Below are 19466 nucleotides of genomic sequence, written 5' to 3'. Positions count from 1 at the left end.
GATTTCGAAGGCCGAGTAAAGTCAGCAAAGGCGGAACTGCGATTTACATCATCGCATATGTAACGTAAGGAATGTCAATCGTTTAGCCCACACACTTCCCTGTACGTGGAATATTTTACATGTCGTGTTCCGTAACGTGTCGTATAACGTGATCTCGTTATGAGAAAAAGATTTGCAAAATACAAAATCTCCGTAGCAAAACGTGCAGCAAATTGATCGCGAAGTTATCGATAAATATAAATATTCGTTTAATAAATATTTATAAAAAAAAGGTTAGTAACTTCGAGAAAGTTTGAAACATCGACACGTGGACATGAGAAAGAAATGTTCGGAAACCGTGAAGTAAATATTTAGAGGGTTTAGAAATATTTAGACGTCGCTTGTTTAAATATTGAAATATTTTCGAGCAAGTAAGAGCTCGCGATAAAAGACCGAACTTTCTAAAGTCTGACTCTGGTAAATACCTGTTGAGTGGCTAACAGAGTGCTCCGAATGATCAAGGTCCACAAAGATCTTCTCGTAGTTTCTGAACTACTGCAGGATCGGCGATAAGGATCGTGACTGTCGAGGAGAGAGCAACGCGATCGAGAGGAGCGTTCGATTCGCTGGTGCCTGCGCGACTGATTCAGGAATCGGACATGAAGTGGCGGCCAGCCAGCGCCAGGTTTACGTTTACCTGATCGAGAGAGTGAGTCAGCCCCCGAAGAAAGAGAAAGAAGGAGGGAGAGAGAAACGCGGAGGGAACTGATGGTGGAAGAAAGAGAGAGGGAGAATGAGAACAACAAATAAAAGTAGGGAACCAAAGAGCACAGGAGAAACTACGGCGCGAAGCGGACGAGTAACAGAGGATCACATGGAAGGTGAGTGAGGAAGGGGAGAGGGTACGGGACAGGTAACAGGTGAGAGAAAATCAGGAACGTACGACAACGGAACACGGCGACTGAAAGCAACCACTTTCCGGAGCCCGGAGAAGGCTCCGATTCCGTTAAAGGTTCCGCGCGTCACGGTGTCTGGAGCGTTACGACATTTTTCTTCCTTACGAAGATGCGACGCGACGACGGTCGGAGGATAAACGATCTCGAAGAGACTGGCGAGACTCCGGCGGAGACTTCGCTTTCGGGCCCAAAAATCGCAGCTACGCCCGTAAGACCGGCTCCTACACAACGTTGCCAGATTAGCGAGCTCTGGCATCGCGGATGCAGGTTACATATGTGCAGTCCTCCCAGGTGCAGCACACTCTCTTCGGGGCTCTCCGTCGCCGCGCTATCGAGAGTCTGATAACAGGGCCGTATTGAAGCGACCCTGTGGCGGCTGCGGATCGTATCATCTCGCTCGATCGCGATTACGAGAGCGAGAGATTCAAAAGAGGAAAAAATCCGGAGCGGGGGGTCCATTGTGCGCGCGCGAGAAGGGAAGATGCGGCGATACGAGAGAATGTGCATCGTGATATGCATGCGCATCGCGGCTGATGATATAACGAGGTGGATCGCGTGACGCGACGTTTTTTTAATGTTTTATACCGGGTGTGCCGGGAATGTGAACAGCAGTAATTACGAATAAGCGGCAGAAATTACATGCATTCCCTGGTTCCGTATAACGATACGCTTTGATCTTTGGAATTCAACGCGAAAGTATAATCTATTAATAGTACAAGGCTAGACACATGTAGTGTGACATGTTGATACAGGATTCTAACTGTTTACAAGGATACGACAATTTTCTGATCGTGTATCCTCTGCGTCTTGATCTTTGGAATTAATTTGAGTGGACGTCACGCGTTCGTGGCGTTCGAGAATAGAATTCAATGCGATGCATTAATACGAAAAATTGTAACGCGACAATATAATACGAACGTTAGGAGTTCGTTGAACCCCCGCACGTATTGCGCCACTCTTCAAACCAGTTCGTGAGTGACACCTACGCATGAAGATCGACGTGATCCATGAGTTCACTCGCCAGTCGGATCTACAGACGACGGCGAGTCAGGCGCGGCCGATGCGCGATTCGAAAATTTTAATACAATATTTATTTTAATGAATGATTCTCAATTATCCACATATTTTATTTATATCGAAAAATCAATTCCCCAAGTCTGATCAACCTCCGATAATATTCGCTTGCAAGATAATTGCATTTGAAGTGTTACTTTAAAAGATTTATACGTTTTATATTCTTATAATCGTACATTTTATTTATATCGACAAATCCCAAGTCTCATCTGTCAAATCAGGGTCAGTAGACATTTAGGTAATAAAAGGACTGATTTAATTTATTTTTAATGCAATTATCTTGAAAGCACAGATTATCGTCACCCCCGCGAAAATTTTCGCTTCCAAGATAATTGCATTAAGCGCATGAAATGTTATTTTAAAAGATTATTCTATTCTTCGTTTTCTCGTAATTCTTTACAATGTTTATATTTATAACAGAAAATTCTAAATCTTGTCCGTTAAATCAAGGCCAGCAGAAATTAAAAACAAAAGAAATAAATTAATTTAATGACGGCTTCAATTTTACGCTGCGATCTTATTAGCGTCTTATATTACACGTTTCTTACTAGTTATAGCGGTGCGCTAAATTAAGACGCTATTAAACGGCGAGCGACAATGCTTCTTGCGACGTTGCGCTTCTTTGATAAATGTCACGACTAACAGAGGAATATCGTGTTCCGCGATTCCCAGACAAGAAGAACAGGAACGACCGGTTCCTGTTCGGCTACTCCGACTTTTCCAGGAACGAAACCTCTCGGCGACTCCGATCGACCGCGGTATCATTGAACGCCGCGACAATTGACCTACATCGTGAAATCGTAAAACACCGGTCTTCCTTCTCGGGAGCCCCAGTTCGGGGCCCACCCGAGACATGGCGTTTGTTCTACGTGATTCTCGTTCCGCGTACATAACGGAACGTCGCGCCCGAAACTTTCTCCGGCGACGGCGGCCGGCGCGGCGGTCCCATTAATAACCGGTGATGATTATTATTTTCTGCTGCTGACTCTAAGGTTACTGGGTGACCACGAAAATACGTGATTTGAATTTAGAACGAAGTTGCCGGCTGAAGTCGGCGAAGGTTCAACGACGGTTAAGATATTAATTCTCAAAATGCTGAACTACTTTTGCACGCCACGCTGATGGTTTCGTGTCTACCGTTTTAATAGCCAAAATAAAAGGCAACAATTTAAATCTGACGTAAGATCAAGAAGCAGTTATTAATTGACTTATCTCTGGAATTGATTGTATAATCACATCTCTCTTAACTTTAAATATATATTATTGATCTTTCACTGATCAATGATTTTCTTTTTTCATATGTTTTTTATGCATACGAAAAGATTGATATAATTCTTTTTCTCGTGAAAAAGAAAATGACCTATGCGATACAAATATGATATTTGTATCATAAAATTATTTATATAATACAAAAACTAAAATAATTATTAAAAATAAAATTTGTACAATACGAAATTTTCAAATTGCAATATCTAAAATTGCTGAGGTACAAGCAGGTAGATTTTAGGTTCTTACTTTCTTTCCTGTCCCAATCTCTCTCTTTGCCAGAGAGCTGTGGTTCTTTTTGAGAAAATTACAGTCTGGGTGTAAGGCGCACTATGAAACGATCCTCGAACAATTTATATAACTGGTTTCATACGATCCTTCGTAGCTAGGGGGACGTGCTCCAGTTAAGACGGCAACAATCGGACCCACCTGCGCGCCGTTACGCGTCCCCGCACAAAACGATCATAAACGCGAGCGCGTCGATCATGTAGGTCCCGCGATCGCTTTACAAAGAGACCGTCCGGTTGCTGTATCGCACTTTCTAAGTATCGTATTTCTCGCATGATCGTGATTCTATCGAGAGACCGGTGTGCCGACGTGAGTAGCTTGTTTTATTTAGTGCGACAAAGAAAATCTTGTTAACTAGGAGCAGGTGCTTTATTGCAAATATCATCTTATATGCACTGAGAGAAATTTTTTGCTGCATTAGTAAATTACTTGTCAGTATAGTGACAGCAAACACTTGGTTTGCTGCGAGAGCTAATTAATTTAGCAATAGTAACAAACCTTTTGTTAGCAATAGCAAAAAGTTTGCTCTCGCAGCAAATCAAATTTTGTTGTCATTTAAATTTCTTTCAGTGTGGCATACAAATAAGAAGAATAAAATACACAAATATAATAGAGATATTAAAGAACGTTGTGGAAATTGTTGTGAGAAATTGCGAAGAATTATTACGTTTGCGAAGAATTACTGTGGCTGCCCGAGGAAGATAAGGGAAACGAGAAAACCAGCAAAGATTGGTTTTTAGACAGGAAATTAGCTCAACAGTCAGGCACAACTAAGGGTAAAGTGAATAAAGCTAACTATACGTATATGAGATACGCAAGAGTGTAGTTCCTTTGTACTTCCTTGATGAGCTTGATTGAGTTCATTACTCAACTACGTAATTTCGGCGGGCAAAAGAGTATACGATACAATTAATCTCATTAAAGAGTTACAAAGGTACCGTACGGGCGACTCGAAAGAGAAACAGACCAACCTTCCAATCTATTTCAATCAATACATTTTTGTGCTGATAAACAAAGAAAACTCGACATAATGACGTTAAAAGACAACGTCACTATATCTTTTAACGTCGCTCTGCTACTTGGAAAGAAAAAAAGAGATGAAAAGATAAAATGTAATTTTATTAGATTTAATTAATAATGATTACTCCTAAAAATCTATAAATGACATTGTAGACATTAAAACAAAGACAACTTTTTTCTTCTATATGAGGGTAATTTCGATCTCTAAACTACACACGTACTATAAATCTTTCTCACACACACTCCCACTCACTTATCTTAATTCAACGTAATCGCACCGATCATATTGATTCACACCGTCCTCCGCAATATTCGCGTGCATAAATTAGCAGTATAAGGGGCGGACGGGCGCTAACATAAGGTATTTCCGGTTGTGTTATACGCGGACGTCGCGACGCAGGAGAGCGATGGGGGTTGCGAGGGTAGCGACGCCGAGATGATCGGTAACGGGAGACGGGGCGCCGGCGAGAGGAATCGCGATTTGGAGGAGGATGACGAGCTCGAGAGCAAGGAGGAGAGGGGCTCGGAGAGTGGAGGAGGTGGTGGAGGTTTCGGTGGTTGGAGGTCCCACCTGCTCGGTGGACTAACGCAACGCGTCAAATCCTGGTACTGGGGCGCCAGGCCCCTCGTAAGTTTTCCCATTCAGCGAAAAAACGCAATCTATTTTCACTTTTTCTCTTGAATACGCACGATTTCTTTTATCTCTTATGTTTTCTTTTTCTTTCCTCTTCTTTCATTTTTACCTCTCTCGATTTTATTCCCTCTCATCCGACACCTTGCGCTGACTCGCGAAAAGGTGAGAGATTTCACAAGGGCGTCCGTAGAAAGACATCTGTAAAGTTTTGATCGAAAATCGAGTTTGGAAGATACTTCTTTCTCTTTTATGTACATTCTATTTTACTTCTATTTTCAGCACTGACAGTAAATAATCGAAACGCAGCCTTAGTTATCTATAATTATTTCTTAATCTTTAAATTAAGATTTTACTCGTTTTAATGCTCTGTTTCTTTAATGTTATTATAATTTTTAATTTTTATTTCTTTTACTTTTAACTTTTGATTTAATTTCCTGGCTTCAATTTAAATGTTTAATCTCGATTTTAATGTTCAATTTCGTGCTTAAAAAATTTTTGAGAATTAGTTTATACGATCTGTCTTTTATGGGCGCCCTTGTGGGAAGATTAGGACGTGAATGCGCGATATTTGATAATCGAGTATGTCTCCATTGAAAGGGAGTAGGTGCAATCAGCAATGAGCAACGATTTTCGTGTCGGAGCGAGAAAACATGGAGAACTCCATTCGGATCTCGCCGGAAATCTCGATAGCATCTCCGTAAAAAGTTACAATGCAACGCGAAATCGTAATCGAGTTCATCATCTCAGTTGCTAAACGTATTCACACCGTGTGACATCATAACGGATAAGGAAGGTGATAATTATCATTATAAATTATTTGTAAATAATTTGTTTCTTTGTAAAAAAAATTATATTTTATTAAATAAAAGACAGCATCTAATAAATTAAGCATTAACCACGATATCTATTTTGCTACTTGCAAGTCTTAATCTATACTTTATTTTTATATATACAAAAATTCACATAAATTTTTTTTCTCTAATATTTCTAAAAATTCACCTTTATTGTTAATTCATAAATTTAACTTTACGATAATTCATAAGTTCTGATGCTAAAAAAATAAACTAAAAAAAAACTTACTTTTACGGTTAGGGGAGACCGGGGCTCGTTGGCACAAGAAGCAAGTTGGCAATGCGTTCCGTTTATGTATTTATAACAAAAAATGGAAAAGTTATAAAATATTTCTTATATGATGTGATATAGGGTCAAAATCGTAGCGCGTGGCAAAGGTATGTCTGCGTACATGCGTGTGCCGAGCGAGACGTCGTGAGCGAGGACTCACTCAGGCGAAGACCGGCGTAGCGTTCACTTGTATTGATACATTCGGAGTAAACTCGATTAGCCGCAGAGGTGTACTGTCAGTTATTCACGAAACAGATAGTATCGATACATTACGAAAGTCGCATCAAATCACATCAAAGCTAAGATCACGCAAAGAAGCAGTGACGCGTGTGTTGCTATAAGGATAGTGAGCCAGGCGACAGCAAACGCGAGGAAACCAAGGATAGATACAGGATTCGAGCGGCCGATTGTAAACACAGTGCCGAAGAGTATCCACGAAATGACGGAAACAAAGGGAAAATTAAAATTCCACATCGGAGAAGACGATTGGGAATTATACACCGAAAGACTGGAGTTATATTTTGTGGCCAAGGACATAAAGGATGAAAAACGAGTAGCAGTATTACTCACTAAGATAAGCCCGGAAACGTATAAATTAGTGAGAGATTTGTGCGCGCCTCAAAAACCGAAAGACAAAGCGTTTGACGAGTTGGTGAAATTAGTAAAAGATCACTTGTGCCAAAAACCCTCCGAAGTGATGGAGAGATGTAAATTCCACCAAGCGCAGCAGACGACAACAGAGACAATTGCGGAGTTCATCGCAAGGCTGAAAAGCTTGGCAACGCATTGCAACTTTGCGGACATCAACCTAGCAATGCGCGATCAATTGGTCTGCGGATTGCGAGATCATGCAATAAAGGCCATACTTTTCCGAGAGGAGAACTTGACATATGACAGCGCCTATAAACTGGCTGTAGCGGCGGAAGCGGCGAAGAAAATTGCGACGTCAACCGACAAACTACAGCCATCGGCAACGTTAAACTCGGAGGTGCACTTAATCAAGGAATGGCAGAGATGGAGATCACCAAACAAGCAGCAGCCGACGGTACCGATGGGGACATGCTATTGTTGCGGATGGCCGAATCATTTCGCGCGGTATCGATACAAAACGTGTACCCGATGCAAAAAACGGGGGCATATCGAGATGGATTGCCGGGAGGGGCAAGGCAGCGTGCAGCAGATGGAAACGAAGGACGAGCCACTCGACCCGGAGGAGGACGGCTACACAAGTGACTTCCTAGTAATCGAGAATAGCGGCAGCACCACAGAAGCTGCCAACGTAGACATTACAGGGGATAATATTGCGGCAGGACCAATAACGGTAAACGTAAAGATAAACGATGTAGACGTAATAATGGAGATAGATACCGGCGCGTACGTTGCTGCAATATCGAAAGTAACGAAAGAAAGACTTTTTCCGAATTTAAAAATTGAAAAACTAAATAAGTCATTCAACGCCTACGGTAAAGTAAAACTAGAACACGAGGGGATTATTAAAGGTTATTATGTAAAATCAAAGGAGAACGGAAAGTGCGACGCGCTATCAAGATTACCAGTCTGTGATGCATTACCGATTTTTGATAATGAGTACACTTCAATTAATTATATAAGCGAAACACTAGACGTATTAAACGCGTCAATTAATGTTCTTCAGCTTGAGAAGTAAATCAAAGTGACGTATCATTAGTTAAAAGAAAAGTTCCTGTTACTATACGACATGTTATTTTGACTAACAACAGTAATTTATTGTAATAAATTGACTAAAATAAAACGTATGTAAGAATGGGGTATGTTGGCTCATATCAAGACACACTTAGCTTGACTTGTTGTCGCGCGCGTGATACCTGATTGAGCATGTGATTTGGTACCTACAATGCTGATAGAAGCTAGATATATATTTATATTAATATTTTTATGTTGAAGAAAGCTACATCTAAAATAATTTACAATTGTTTTTCTGCAACAGCATTTTGGTACTCGATCATTACAAAGTAACTTTAAAAAATACAATCTTTATCAAAAAGTACACATCTGTTTCCCGTTTTGTGTTTCTATTACGTTTTCTATTAGTATTACGTTTTCATTAATTTAACATGGACTTTTGCTCCTGCTATCGGGGCAAGTTGCCTACAATTCAGCATGTTCGTATTTTACTTATTACAAAGAAACTATACAGTATACAGGAGCGTTTCTGGTATGAAAATGTAGAGAAAGATTCTCTCTATCGTATTAGTACTGTTTAATCATGATAATTAGTTGTATAAAATCTCAAATGCCGAAATTGTGAAAACGGTGCCAACGAGCCCCGGTCTCCCCTACTTACTGTTATATGTTTAAATGGAACGAAATTTACTTCGTGTAAAATAATCAAGCTACTTACAACTCTCAGCAAAATTACGAGCTTCTCTTTCCGCACGAACAGTCGTACTACAATCAAATTGTAAGTTATAGCAAAATATAATTGGCAAGGCAAAAGAGAAAATAATTGAGAAAAGAGGACTGCACTGCGGCAATAAAGTCTCTCGTAATAAAAATCGTATTATACTGAAACAACGAGGCATCGTATACTTCCGGCGAGGTTACGTCGATGGCGTTTGAAATATCCGGGTCACGTTTACACAAAAAAATAGCATCGTAAAAAAAAATCCGTGATAAACTAGCAAGAGTTTAACGGATAAAATAACGATTAACTGGCAATTAATCGCTCCAGTTGCGCGTACGATAAACGAAAGAGATTTTCGGAATAATTTATTTAATTTCCCTTATGAATAATTTTCATGTTGAAATGCGAAAGGTCACGGCGAAAATGGTTCGCGATAGGATAAACGGCACGGTAAAAACGATAAACACAGCAAAGGTAAACGCGGCGCGGCGGAAATTACGCGACGGTGCGATTCGAGAGCCACCGGAAACGTCTGCTCCCTTCGGCATGAGTTCTCTTCCTAATTAGATTTCTCACTCTCTCTCTCTCTCTGTCTCACAACCATACGATCAAGTATCCTTGTGCTCCTAGAGCTAGCGAGTTTAGTCGACATAGCGTTAGGTGTTGTATACATGTTTTTTATCTTAGATGTCTTGCACATGCTACTTTTTTACGATTTATCCTTACATTCTAGCACGATCAGTATTTTATAATTATACGTATATACACAGAGCGTCTCATCTTTCTCATGTTGAATTGGAGGTTTAAAGGAATCTGGTCAGCTTTTCGCTCGTTGAGAATTTCAATGAAAAATTCAAACGCAGATGATAGAATTAAATGTTAGAAAAGAAATAAATTGTAAAACAAGGTAAGCGCCAATTGGCATTTCAGGAAAATAAAAAAACAATATAATATTTCTTTTATAAAGTAGAGATTTACATCTTCTGTGCTTCTTTAATTCTTGTTTCTTTTTAATGAAAATTTTACGAAACAATTAATTACTGGCGAGAATGAGTTGCGATGCGGAATAATCTCTCCTTATTGCGAAATCTTCGTTGAACGAACAGTTGTCTTTAACTTCGTCGCGGAGTTAATTTCTAATTGAAACTTGATTGGGTGAGACATTCTATATATACACGTATATACGGGCACGGGGATGTATATGCCGTTAAATATATTCACATAGATGTCTTGGCATGCACCATTACTTTACTAACTACATAAGAACCAGAATTAATTTAGCAAAACAGAAGCCCCACGAGATACGATCTTTCAGTTTAACCGTTTTAATTACTTAAATGATTGAGCTTAATAATAAATGACGATATTAAATCCTCCAGCGGTTAATAAATGCGGTTTTTACGAAATACATTCGCGAAAAAAATCGATTAAATTCGAGAAGAAGAAATTATTGTCTCAAAATTCGGTAGAAAGTTGGTTTTATCCAAATCCGTCCGGTGAGAAATCTTATCTGATTAAAGATTTATTTTTATGTGCGCAAACTTGACGTAAAATAATAAATTCTTGTATAAACTCGAAAATCGTGAGTGGATGCGCCAAGCAGAAAGAGAAACTTTCGTTCAAACGAAAAATCGAACGCGTGGGAAGAGCAAGACTCATTGTCCCGACATGCGTGCGTGCGTGCGTGCATATGCGTGGTCACGTGCGTGTATCCGCGTATCTCGCTACGCATCGCGAGGACACACTTTCACTATTCTCGCTTTACGTTTCTCTTAAAAGAAAACAAACCGCGATTTAATTAACTCGATCTTCGCGCCTTCCGGCCGTGAACTCGACAATTTAAAAGTGACTGATAAGAAGTGCCAAAAAATAATTACTTTTAGTAGATCGATTAAGCGATTAGAATAATTTCAGTTAGACTAGAATTTAGTGTATCTATTTTGATCACCAATAAAACCGTGATAAATTAGCGTATGCGTAATTTAACGTAATTGATTTAATTAATTACAGTTCAATAAATAATTTTCCTATAGCACAAATTCAAGTTTAATTGAGTAGAAGATTAGTATACCTATACTAGTACATACCTTCTGTATGTAATTTGAGGATCTTATCTATTGTTTATATGAGCGATATAGCATAGTAATTTTCGAAACGAGTATCTCGACTATTGTCTCCTCAACTGCATGAATGTCAAATGTTAGTTGAAACAAGTGAATAGCTCAAAGAAGATAATCGGGGTCTTTTCCATTACTTCCTAGCATGCTCTAAATACTTTTCTATCAATCTAATAATATACCTATAGTTTATTTTACATATTTTCTATATATCCTTTACATTTTGATGACAATATATTTTCTATTATTACGTATATTTTTTTCGGAACAATATTTGAACCGGTGACGCGATAGGAAAGACCCGATAACTGTGTTTAGCGGCGTCGTTAGTATTGTCAGAATTAGCTGTACAAATAAATTGCACAATTTTTTAGTTGGTCAATATCGTCGTTATGACGATTGGAAACGTCTTTGCTATCGATGTGCCGCTTTCTTGCTGCGCACTCGAACGACGGCAAGCCGGTTGGCACCGAAATCGGCGCCGACGGCAACAAATATAGCGGCAATTAGTTGTGATAACGACAACACCACCGCCACCACACCACAACCACTCTCTCTTTCTCTCTTTCTCTCTCCGAGCACCACCAACACTCGATTGCTACCAGCCTGCCATCAGCAAGCATGTTGACTCAATTTTTTGATATATATATTCTTGTGATCTATACGTATATATTGTATACATATCGACATCTATAGGTGTACTTCCACGTATGTGTACATTATATATGCTCGCGTCTCTCTCAGCACATATAATTCACGTACATGCACACAGGTGATGTAATATTGCACGCAAGGAAAAGCGGAATGGAACAACGAAGTCGAATCGAATGCAAGAAAAACGCGAAAGCTGAAGAGTTTTATTGTTACTTCATTACCGAAATATCTCTCCACTTTTCAATAATTAAGTCTTTTCTAATGAAATTAAAATCAGGAGGGTACAAGTTGCCTAATTATTATTGATGAAATATCTCCCTACATTGAAATAACTTCTAAATACTTTCTTTGTCATTAAAGATTTACTATTAAAGTTAAAATGACAAAAAACAGATATTTTTGTTATCGTAATTAAGGTATTATATATTATTCCATTTCTTCGCTATTAATCCCATTTAATTTTTAGCACGCTAGATAAGGCATGCGAGATGAGAAAGCATCGAAAGGATAGATATAATGTATTTCAAAAAAAGAGATATATATTAATATTATATATGCATTCATTTCAAATATACTTTTCTCTATCAGCTTCCAATCAGTATACTTTCGCATTTTACGTCGGAATTAATGTCCCGCGTAGAAATGCGTCTCAATATTACGAGAGCTCGAAAATTACTGCGATTGCAGATATCTTGTGACATTTATCGATTTCGTATCGGAAGCTGCGTGAAGATTACCAGAACGCTCTTCCACTGCAGCGTGCACGCGGATATGCTAGCACAAGCCTTTTTAGCTCTTATGTACTGTCGTCATATGTGTGTGTGTATGTGTGTGTGTGTGTGTGTGTGTGTGTGTGTGTGTGTGTGTGTGTGTGCATCGAGATGATATTTCGGATACGCGACAGCAACTAAATTAATTTATTAAACGGTGAAAAGACGCGAATATCATCGCGCTCTTTTCTTCACATATAGAATTAAAATTTTATTATTAAAATATTTATTATAAAAATAGTTAAATAAACTTAATATAATTTTGTAATATTATAATATATTATTATTGTAATTTGAAACAATTAAAAAATTTATAATTTTATAATTCGGACAAAACTTGAAAATTTATTGCAACTTATTATAGTCACAGTTTACTTTTATTTGAATATTAAACTTAAAATAATTTAATAACTTCTACACAATTCGGGAATCCAGATACAATAAACTTTTATAATGTTATTTATCATATTTATTTAAAATTATCGTGTAAAAGAAAGAAAATCGAGAACTTTTTTAGAGATTTTGCAATACGTACATACATGATTAAAGATTTTATATCTGCTTAATATATTTATCATATAGTTTTACTTTGAAACGTGATGATGCAAATATGATAAAAGCTCAATCGAGTGATTTCTGGTTGCTGGCGCGTATCCGGCGAAATGGCCGGAGAAAAGGCCTGACGCTCAACTACCGTCGTTCGAATGCAAGTTGTGCCCATTCCAGGAGCTCGCGCACAAGCTTTCGCGGAGCTTCGACATGCAGGAAGCGCAGCTGCTGGAAGAGGGTGGTTCCAGCAGCGGATCCGCCGTGGGTGGGCCCGCGGGGGGTCCGCCGCGAAGGCATCACAGCGTGCAGCGGCTGACCCGCAGCGAGATGTCGGAGCGACGGGAGGAGGACGGCGCCTTGGTGGTGCCCGATCATCAGGGTAATCTGCGAATCACCGTGAAAAAGACCAAGTCGATTCTGGGCATCGCCATCGAGGGCGGCGCCAACACCAAGCATCCACTGCCCCGGATCATCAACATACACGTGAGTACTTCGCCGAAGAGCAAATACTACCTGGCTAACGCGGGAGGTTAAATTAGATCAAGGCTGGCAAATGTTGGATTAGAGAGGAAATTGAAGCAAATCCGAGAGATGTTGGATTAAAAGTCAAAATAGAATTAAGAAAGAAGATTAGATTAGAGGGAAAACTAGAAAAGTTGGAGAACGTTGATTTAGAGAAAGAATACAAATAGAGAGTGTGTATCAAACGGAGATTAGAGTAAAGTCACAGATTGTTGGGATAGAAGAAAATTAAAGTAAGGCTAAAGACAAATTAGAAGAAAGTTAGACAAAAGTTATAGTTAAAAAAAATTATTGAGCAACAAATAAAGTATTGAGCTAATAATATTTTGAGCATAATTGTCTATGCAAATTAATAATATGTTCTTATTGTTTAGTTTATTTCAAGCTCATTAATTTGAGACGTAATATTATCCAGAAATATTATATTTTATTTAAAAAATATATATTTTCTTGAAATTGAATATACAAATCTCTTTCTCTTTCTCTGGCAACTTATATAAATAATTATGCGCAGAATGGGGGCACTAATAAGCGCCAATTAATATTTTCTTCATCTTCTTAATGAAATTATGACGAAATATATGTTTTATATTACTGTGACGCCGGGGGCACTTAACTTAAATGAAGCTCGCCTTCACCGAAACGCTCGATTAATATGCGTCGGGCGAATTTATCGCCGGCACCATTTACGGTGGCATAAACAATATTACGCTATAAACGTGACTAACACATGCGGTAATTCGTTGCAGGACAACGGAGCAGCTTACGAAGCTGGCGGCCTCGAAGTCGGACAGCTCATCCTCGAGGTCGATGGTCAAAAAGTTGAAGGTAATGCCAGCAAGGTCAAATGTAATAGATCTCTCAAGGTATTTTACACAATATCTTATTGCAGTGTTTTTATTATTATTCTTACCGGATTCTATGAACTGTGAAGTTCTCCTCTTCTAAAAAGGAGATGTGAAGTTTATTGTTGTCGTTTTTCCGCGATGCCGATTGGTTCTCTTGCTGCGCTTACTTCATTTGCAGCTGTCATTGTATATTTTGACAGTTGTGTGTATCAAAGAGTTAATAATGTAATAGTAATAGCATAATGTTAAAGCTAAATAGCGCGCGCGAAGCGCGCGTCTGTAGTGTCTAGTAAAATTTAAAAAAATAGTTTATTTTGAGCAACAGCAACAAGATATTTCAGAATTAAACAAATTCAATTTTGTAATAAAAGATGTTAAACAACGATAAATTCGATTCTATTAAGCAATAATAAAAACTGTGCAAGTTTTACAAAATTGGCTTTAAGCAATTAATAATCGTATAAACCTAGAAATAACGCTAAATTCAATTCTCTGAGCAGTGATTATATTTCTGCGTTACTTGCAGGACTTCATCATCAAGAGGTCGCGCGACTGATCGCGGAGTCATTCGCGCGCCGCGACCGAAACGAGATCGAGTTCCTGGTAGTGGAAGCGAAGAAGAGCAACTTGGAGCCGAAGCCGACGGCGCTCATTTTCCTGGAGGCGTAGCAGGAATCTCCCACCTCCGAGCCGGAACCACCATAGCCCAACCTGACCAAAGCTCGGTCAACGGCAATCCAACTCGAACGTCCCCGCCGTTGAATCCGATCGAGATTAAGCTGCAAACGGATCGTCAAAATTTCCCGAAGATCCAGCTTTAGAAGTAGCCTCGAAGGGATCTAACGATCTCCTTCGAGTTCTCGATTCGGACGGCCGAGCTGTCGGTCAGCTGCTAATTGATTAACCTGGCCCTGGTGGTGGGATCTTCACTTCAACCGCTGATGAAACAACACCTCGAAGATTACACTCTTCAAATGGAGAAGAAGCGAGGACGCCGAAGAGATTCCGGACCGGCGTTGCCAGACCCAGATTTAGGCCCCTCGGAAGGCCACGTTACCATGGGACTAGGAATCCTTGAAAGTTCCTGGACTCTCGTGCTGAAGTATAGCTGGAGTCGCAAATCCGCTCGAAACTTTCCTCCCCTCGCGCGCGAAATCCGCGAAATCGGCACGAGACTTGCCGTAAAGAAGTTACCTTACTGTATATATTACATACCGCTGTACATACTCTTGTAACAGATCGCAGTTCGATAGGAAGCAAATAGCCGATATTTCGAGAGCACCGGGACAGTACATTCGGATGATGGCTTCTGGCAACGCCGCGTCCAATCTCGAAACGCAGAACTGTTTACCAATTAATTGCGCGATTGTCGTAACCAAGTTGAGCTCGATAACAAGATGCGAGAGCTATCATCCCTCGGAGGACCCCGAAGATAAAGCGCAAAGAGAAAGAGAGAGAATCGTATATTTTATTTTTTAACATCGGTGGTTACTTCAAGGTTGTTTGAGAGAAAACGGACGGCAGAATCGCGCAATGTGCCAAACTAACTAACGCAAGCCGTTTACGTATACTTAATAAAGCTACTAATCGATAAGGGATCGATATTCGGGACAGGGGGAGGGCATAAATTCGGCGGAATGCGCGAGGCAGTGCAACGAGGGGAGGGCGAACTTAACATGCTCACACGGTGTAGTTGCGTGAACGATTACCTCACAGACATTACACCCACGCGTTCGACACAGATATTATATTCGCGCGAAATCTGTATCTCGACGGTGTAAAGTCGCGTCGGCTCGAGTCCGAGATTAATCGCGCCGTTGATTAATTATGAGAGTTATGATATTTGTATCCGAAAGGTAGAAGGACGCGAGTTCGAAAGCTCATTATTTTCAGGCGAAGCTTGGCGAGCTTCTGAAAATTGTAAACGCGCAACTTTTAGTGAAAAATAAATTAAATAATACGGGGAGGTATGCAGAACAAATTAAATTAAATAATGTAAATTAAATAAATATAAAATTCGCATATAAAATAAAGTAGATGTGAAATTTGTGTTATAAAAGAATTGTTTTTCTAGAAAAAAAAACGTATTCAAATATTCTAGAATTTTTTAACGCAGTCCTGATTTTTTCGTTATTATACTTATTTAATTTGAGAATTTTTATGAATAACTAATATAATTAATTCTAGACAACTTCCTTCTACTTTTCGAGTACAGTTCTGTTGATCAAGATTCTCGTTAATTCGAGTGATTAGGTGTCGTTCGGCTGGTCCTCGAAATCGCGCCTAATACCGCTTAATAGTCTGTTAAATGTTATACTGTATAGATTAACGTTGACGTAGTTGATAGCCGTTGATTAGAACGTCGCTAGGACGTTACGCGTTGTTCGTTTATTGCGTTGTCAGTTGTGTGTTAGAAGATTTTGACCCCTCGGGCGCGCGATATACTCATAAAACAAACACTTGCATGTAACTTTTCCAATTTAATCCAATTAACTTTAACGTAACTACATTTCACGCTGAAATTTAAAATCAAGTAAAAAATAACATTTCGTTGTCTCTCTACAGAGATACCAATCTGCCAAGAGTGAATCGATTTTCGCACTAATATAATCTAGAAATTGTCAGTATTTTTCTTGATTTATTCTCTATAACGTCTGTGATAAAAATTAAGTTAAGACCTAGAATACATAGAAATCGAATTGATATTTAATAAATATCAAACAGAAAAAGATATAATTTTTGAGAAATCCCTCATGCGCGTAACAAAAGTATCGTGACCCGAGGTAGGATTAATGATAATATTTTTTTGACTGTCGAATATGGCCGAAGTGCGTCGATGAGATCGTCATCGAGGCAGAATTAACGACGATCTTGACCGAGATCGGGACGATGGGGACGTGTTACGTTGCAAACCGTTGTTGAGGCTTAAAGAAGTATATTACTCACGTACACACTATGGTACACATATTTATACATGTACATATAAGTATTATGGTATGAAAAATTACCGTAGTGGAATTGCAAATTGTACCTAACTAACTGGGCGTCAAGCGCCTCGCCGAAAGGGGAATAATTTAAAGATAAAAAGAAGGAAATATATATAAAATAAAAGAATAATAAGAGGGCGGTATTTTCGAAGAGAAATTGTAAGCTTAGAGAGTGCGTACGCATAGTAAGGGCCTGAGTCGAGTTTGTGTTCGAGCAACGGAAAAAATCGCGGAGGATCCTGCGTAAACGGGAGGATCTCGGGAAGATCCTTCGACAAAATCTCTGACTCTAGGAAAAAGGCGGCCTTGTTGATTAAATAAATTTTTACATTTTCTCTTTCTTATTCGAATTATCGTGCTTTATCTCGATACGTACCTTCCACATTTTCACACAGATTTTTACACAAATTTAATTTAACTGTACCTGTAAAGTCGAAGAAAATTAGCTGCTACGAAGGCTGATTTTCGTTTGCAACATTGCAAACTATTTTTAATTATAATACGAAGAAAACCGTGATATGTTTTTTTCCTCGAGTCGGGAAAGTTTACTGGAAATTCATTCTGCGAATAATATAAGACTCCAGATTAGTCGCATTCCATTCTTGCGTATATGCATGATTCCGACAAATAGATGCGAATAAATGAAGATATAGAAATTATTAAATATTATCTTCATATAGCAAGCGATAAATAGAGCAGGAATCGAGTAGTGCGTAATGACAAGCATACCGCGAGTATTTTAATACGCTAATCACGCATCTGCCGAGAGAGGAGAAACGACTCGATCGTCCGCGATTTTGCCGACTAAAACAAAAAAGAAAAACTGTTAAAACTATAGATAGAGAGAATATACGCGTGCGAGCAATTTTTGTATGAATGCCAAATCGAGCCACAAGCGAGCGAAGAAAGACACTTAATCACATTATCCAAGCGATTAATCCCACGCCGATATGATACATGAATGTTGTTTATAAATGTATAAAATATTCTATTTTTATCTCGTCAAATGTTAACACGACCGACATTTTAACATTTTTGAATTGTTGCTTCGATAGATTGGCGTTCTAAACAAATCGTTTCAACTATTTAATATTCCGCATCTCATGAAATAATTCTAATAATAAAGCTTAAAATAAAATTTAAGTTTAAATTAAGTTAATCGCTTGACATTATTTTGAAAATAAAAGTTTTTTAATCTTGCTACCGAAAAGTACAACAAACTTTTTCTTGTAGATATCGTTAAGGAGAAGTCTATTTAAACGACTATCGTATCGCGAGGGTTTAATTGCCTGAGATTTCAGCAAATGTGCCAAAAAGTTTGCGCTTAATCATATCCATCAACGACAACGGCGGCTTCAATCGACATCGTCATGTCGGAGAAGAGGGACAAGAAGGAGGGAGACAACAACAAACTGTGAAAGATTTCCCGGAGCACATTTGAATCTTTTCTTCGCTATTCTTTTGTAGCATGCACGGGAGCATGGCAACTCGCTTTAGTCACTATGTCGCGGTGAGAGAAAGATCGGAATAGTATTAAGAAAGGGACTAAGAGCGAGATGAGCTGACGGGACAAACGAGGAAGGCGAGTTTGCGCTTCTCGTTTCCTCTCGAACGGGAGGAAATGAGAAAATTCGTCGCGTCGGATTCGACGAAGGATCGTCAGACTCGAAAGACGAGAAAGGACGAAGGGGTAGCTCGAAGGATTTCGAAAAGCGACGGGGGAAAATATTACAAGGGAACTTGAACAGATAAAAATAAGATGAGATATTTTTGTAAAGCTTTCGATGTTTACCGCAATCCCAGAAACGTTTCGAAGATCTCAGCTGACATATCCAACAATGCCTTATCGCTTTTAAAAAAAATCGAAAACTATCGGGGAAACGTTATGCGAGAAGGACGAAGAACCGGAAGCGTGAGACACCTGACACACAACCCCAATCCATTTCCCGCCTTCCGAGAGAAACAAATCGCGAGACACTCGGTAGCGCTTAAAAAGAATCGTAATAGCGCAGTCTTAATAATCATACAGATCTATTCTACTTTTATTTTATTCGAAAACGCGAAAGAATAAAGTTAATAGAAGATTTTTTAAGATATGTCGACGGATAATTAAAGCAGCGTGACGTAGAAGGAAAAGATCGAAAAGACATTAGCATTGAATTGAATATTGATTAATTAATGAGCGCCATAATTCTTTACTTCACTAGTCATTTATTTTCACACGCACGATATTTTCAACGCCCGCGAAAATGTATGATTTCGATCGCGCACTGATTAAGCTGCGTTCCAAATCGTGT

At 39.1% G+C, this 19466-nt stretch overlaps 2 protein-coding genes across 2 annotated transcripts in view; both read left to right on the top strand.

The window, feature by feature from the left end:
- Nucleotides 1-19460, top strand: part of LOC112455392 (harmonin-like) — a 76760-nt gene extending 57300 nt beyond the window's left edge. The window contains exons 11-14 of the mRNA XM_025017291.1: nucleotides 4984-5211; nucleotides 12990-13295; nucleotides 14084-14162; nucleotides 14709-19460. Of these exons, the coding sequence (XP_024873059.1) occupies nucleotides 4984-5211; nucleotides 12990-13295; nucleotides 14084-14162; nucleotides 14709-14851 (756 nt within the window). The 3' untranslated portion in view covers nucleotides 14852-19460. The remainder of the gene's footprint in view (nucleotides 1-4983; nucleotides 5212-12989; nucleotides 13296-14083; nucleotides 14163-14708) is intronic.
- Nucleotides 6248-12445, top strand: LOC112455390. The gene has a single exon (XM_025017289.1). The coding sequence runs from the start codon at nucleotides 6779-6781 to the stop codon at nucleotides 8003-8005; it is 1227 nt and encodes a 408-aa protein (XP_024873057.1). The 5' UTR covers nucleotides 6248-6778; the 3' UTR covers nucleotides 8006-12445.
- Nucleotides 19461-19466: the final 6 nt, after the last annotated feature.

Source organism: Temnothorax curvispinosus, unplaced genomic scaffold, assembly GCF_003070985.1.
Source record: "Temnothorax curvispinosus isolate PA1 unplaced genomic scaffold, ASM307098v1 QBEX01006035.1, whole genome shotgun sequence".
Taxonomy (NCBI): Eukaryota; Metazoa; Arthropoda; class Insecta; order Hymenoptera; family Formicidae; genus Temnothorax; species Temnothorax curvispinosus.
Note: the sequence above shows the minus strand (reverse complement) of the source record. Positions and strands in the feature narration are given on the sequence as shown.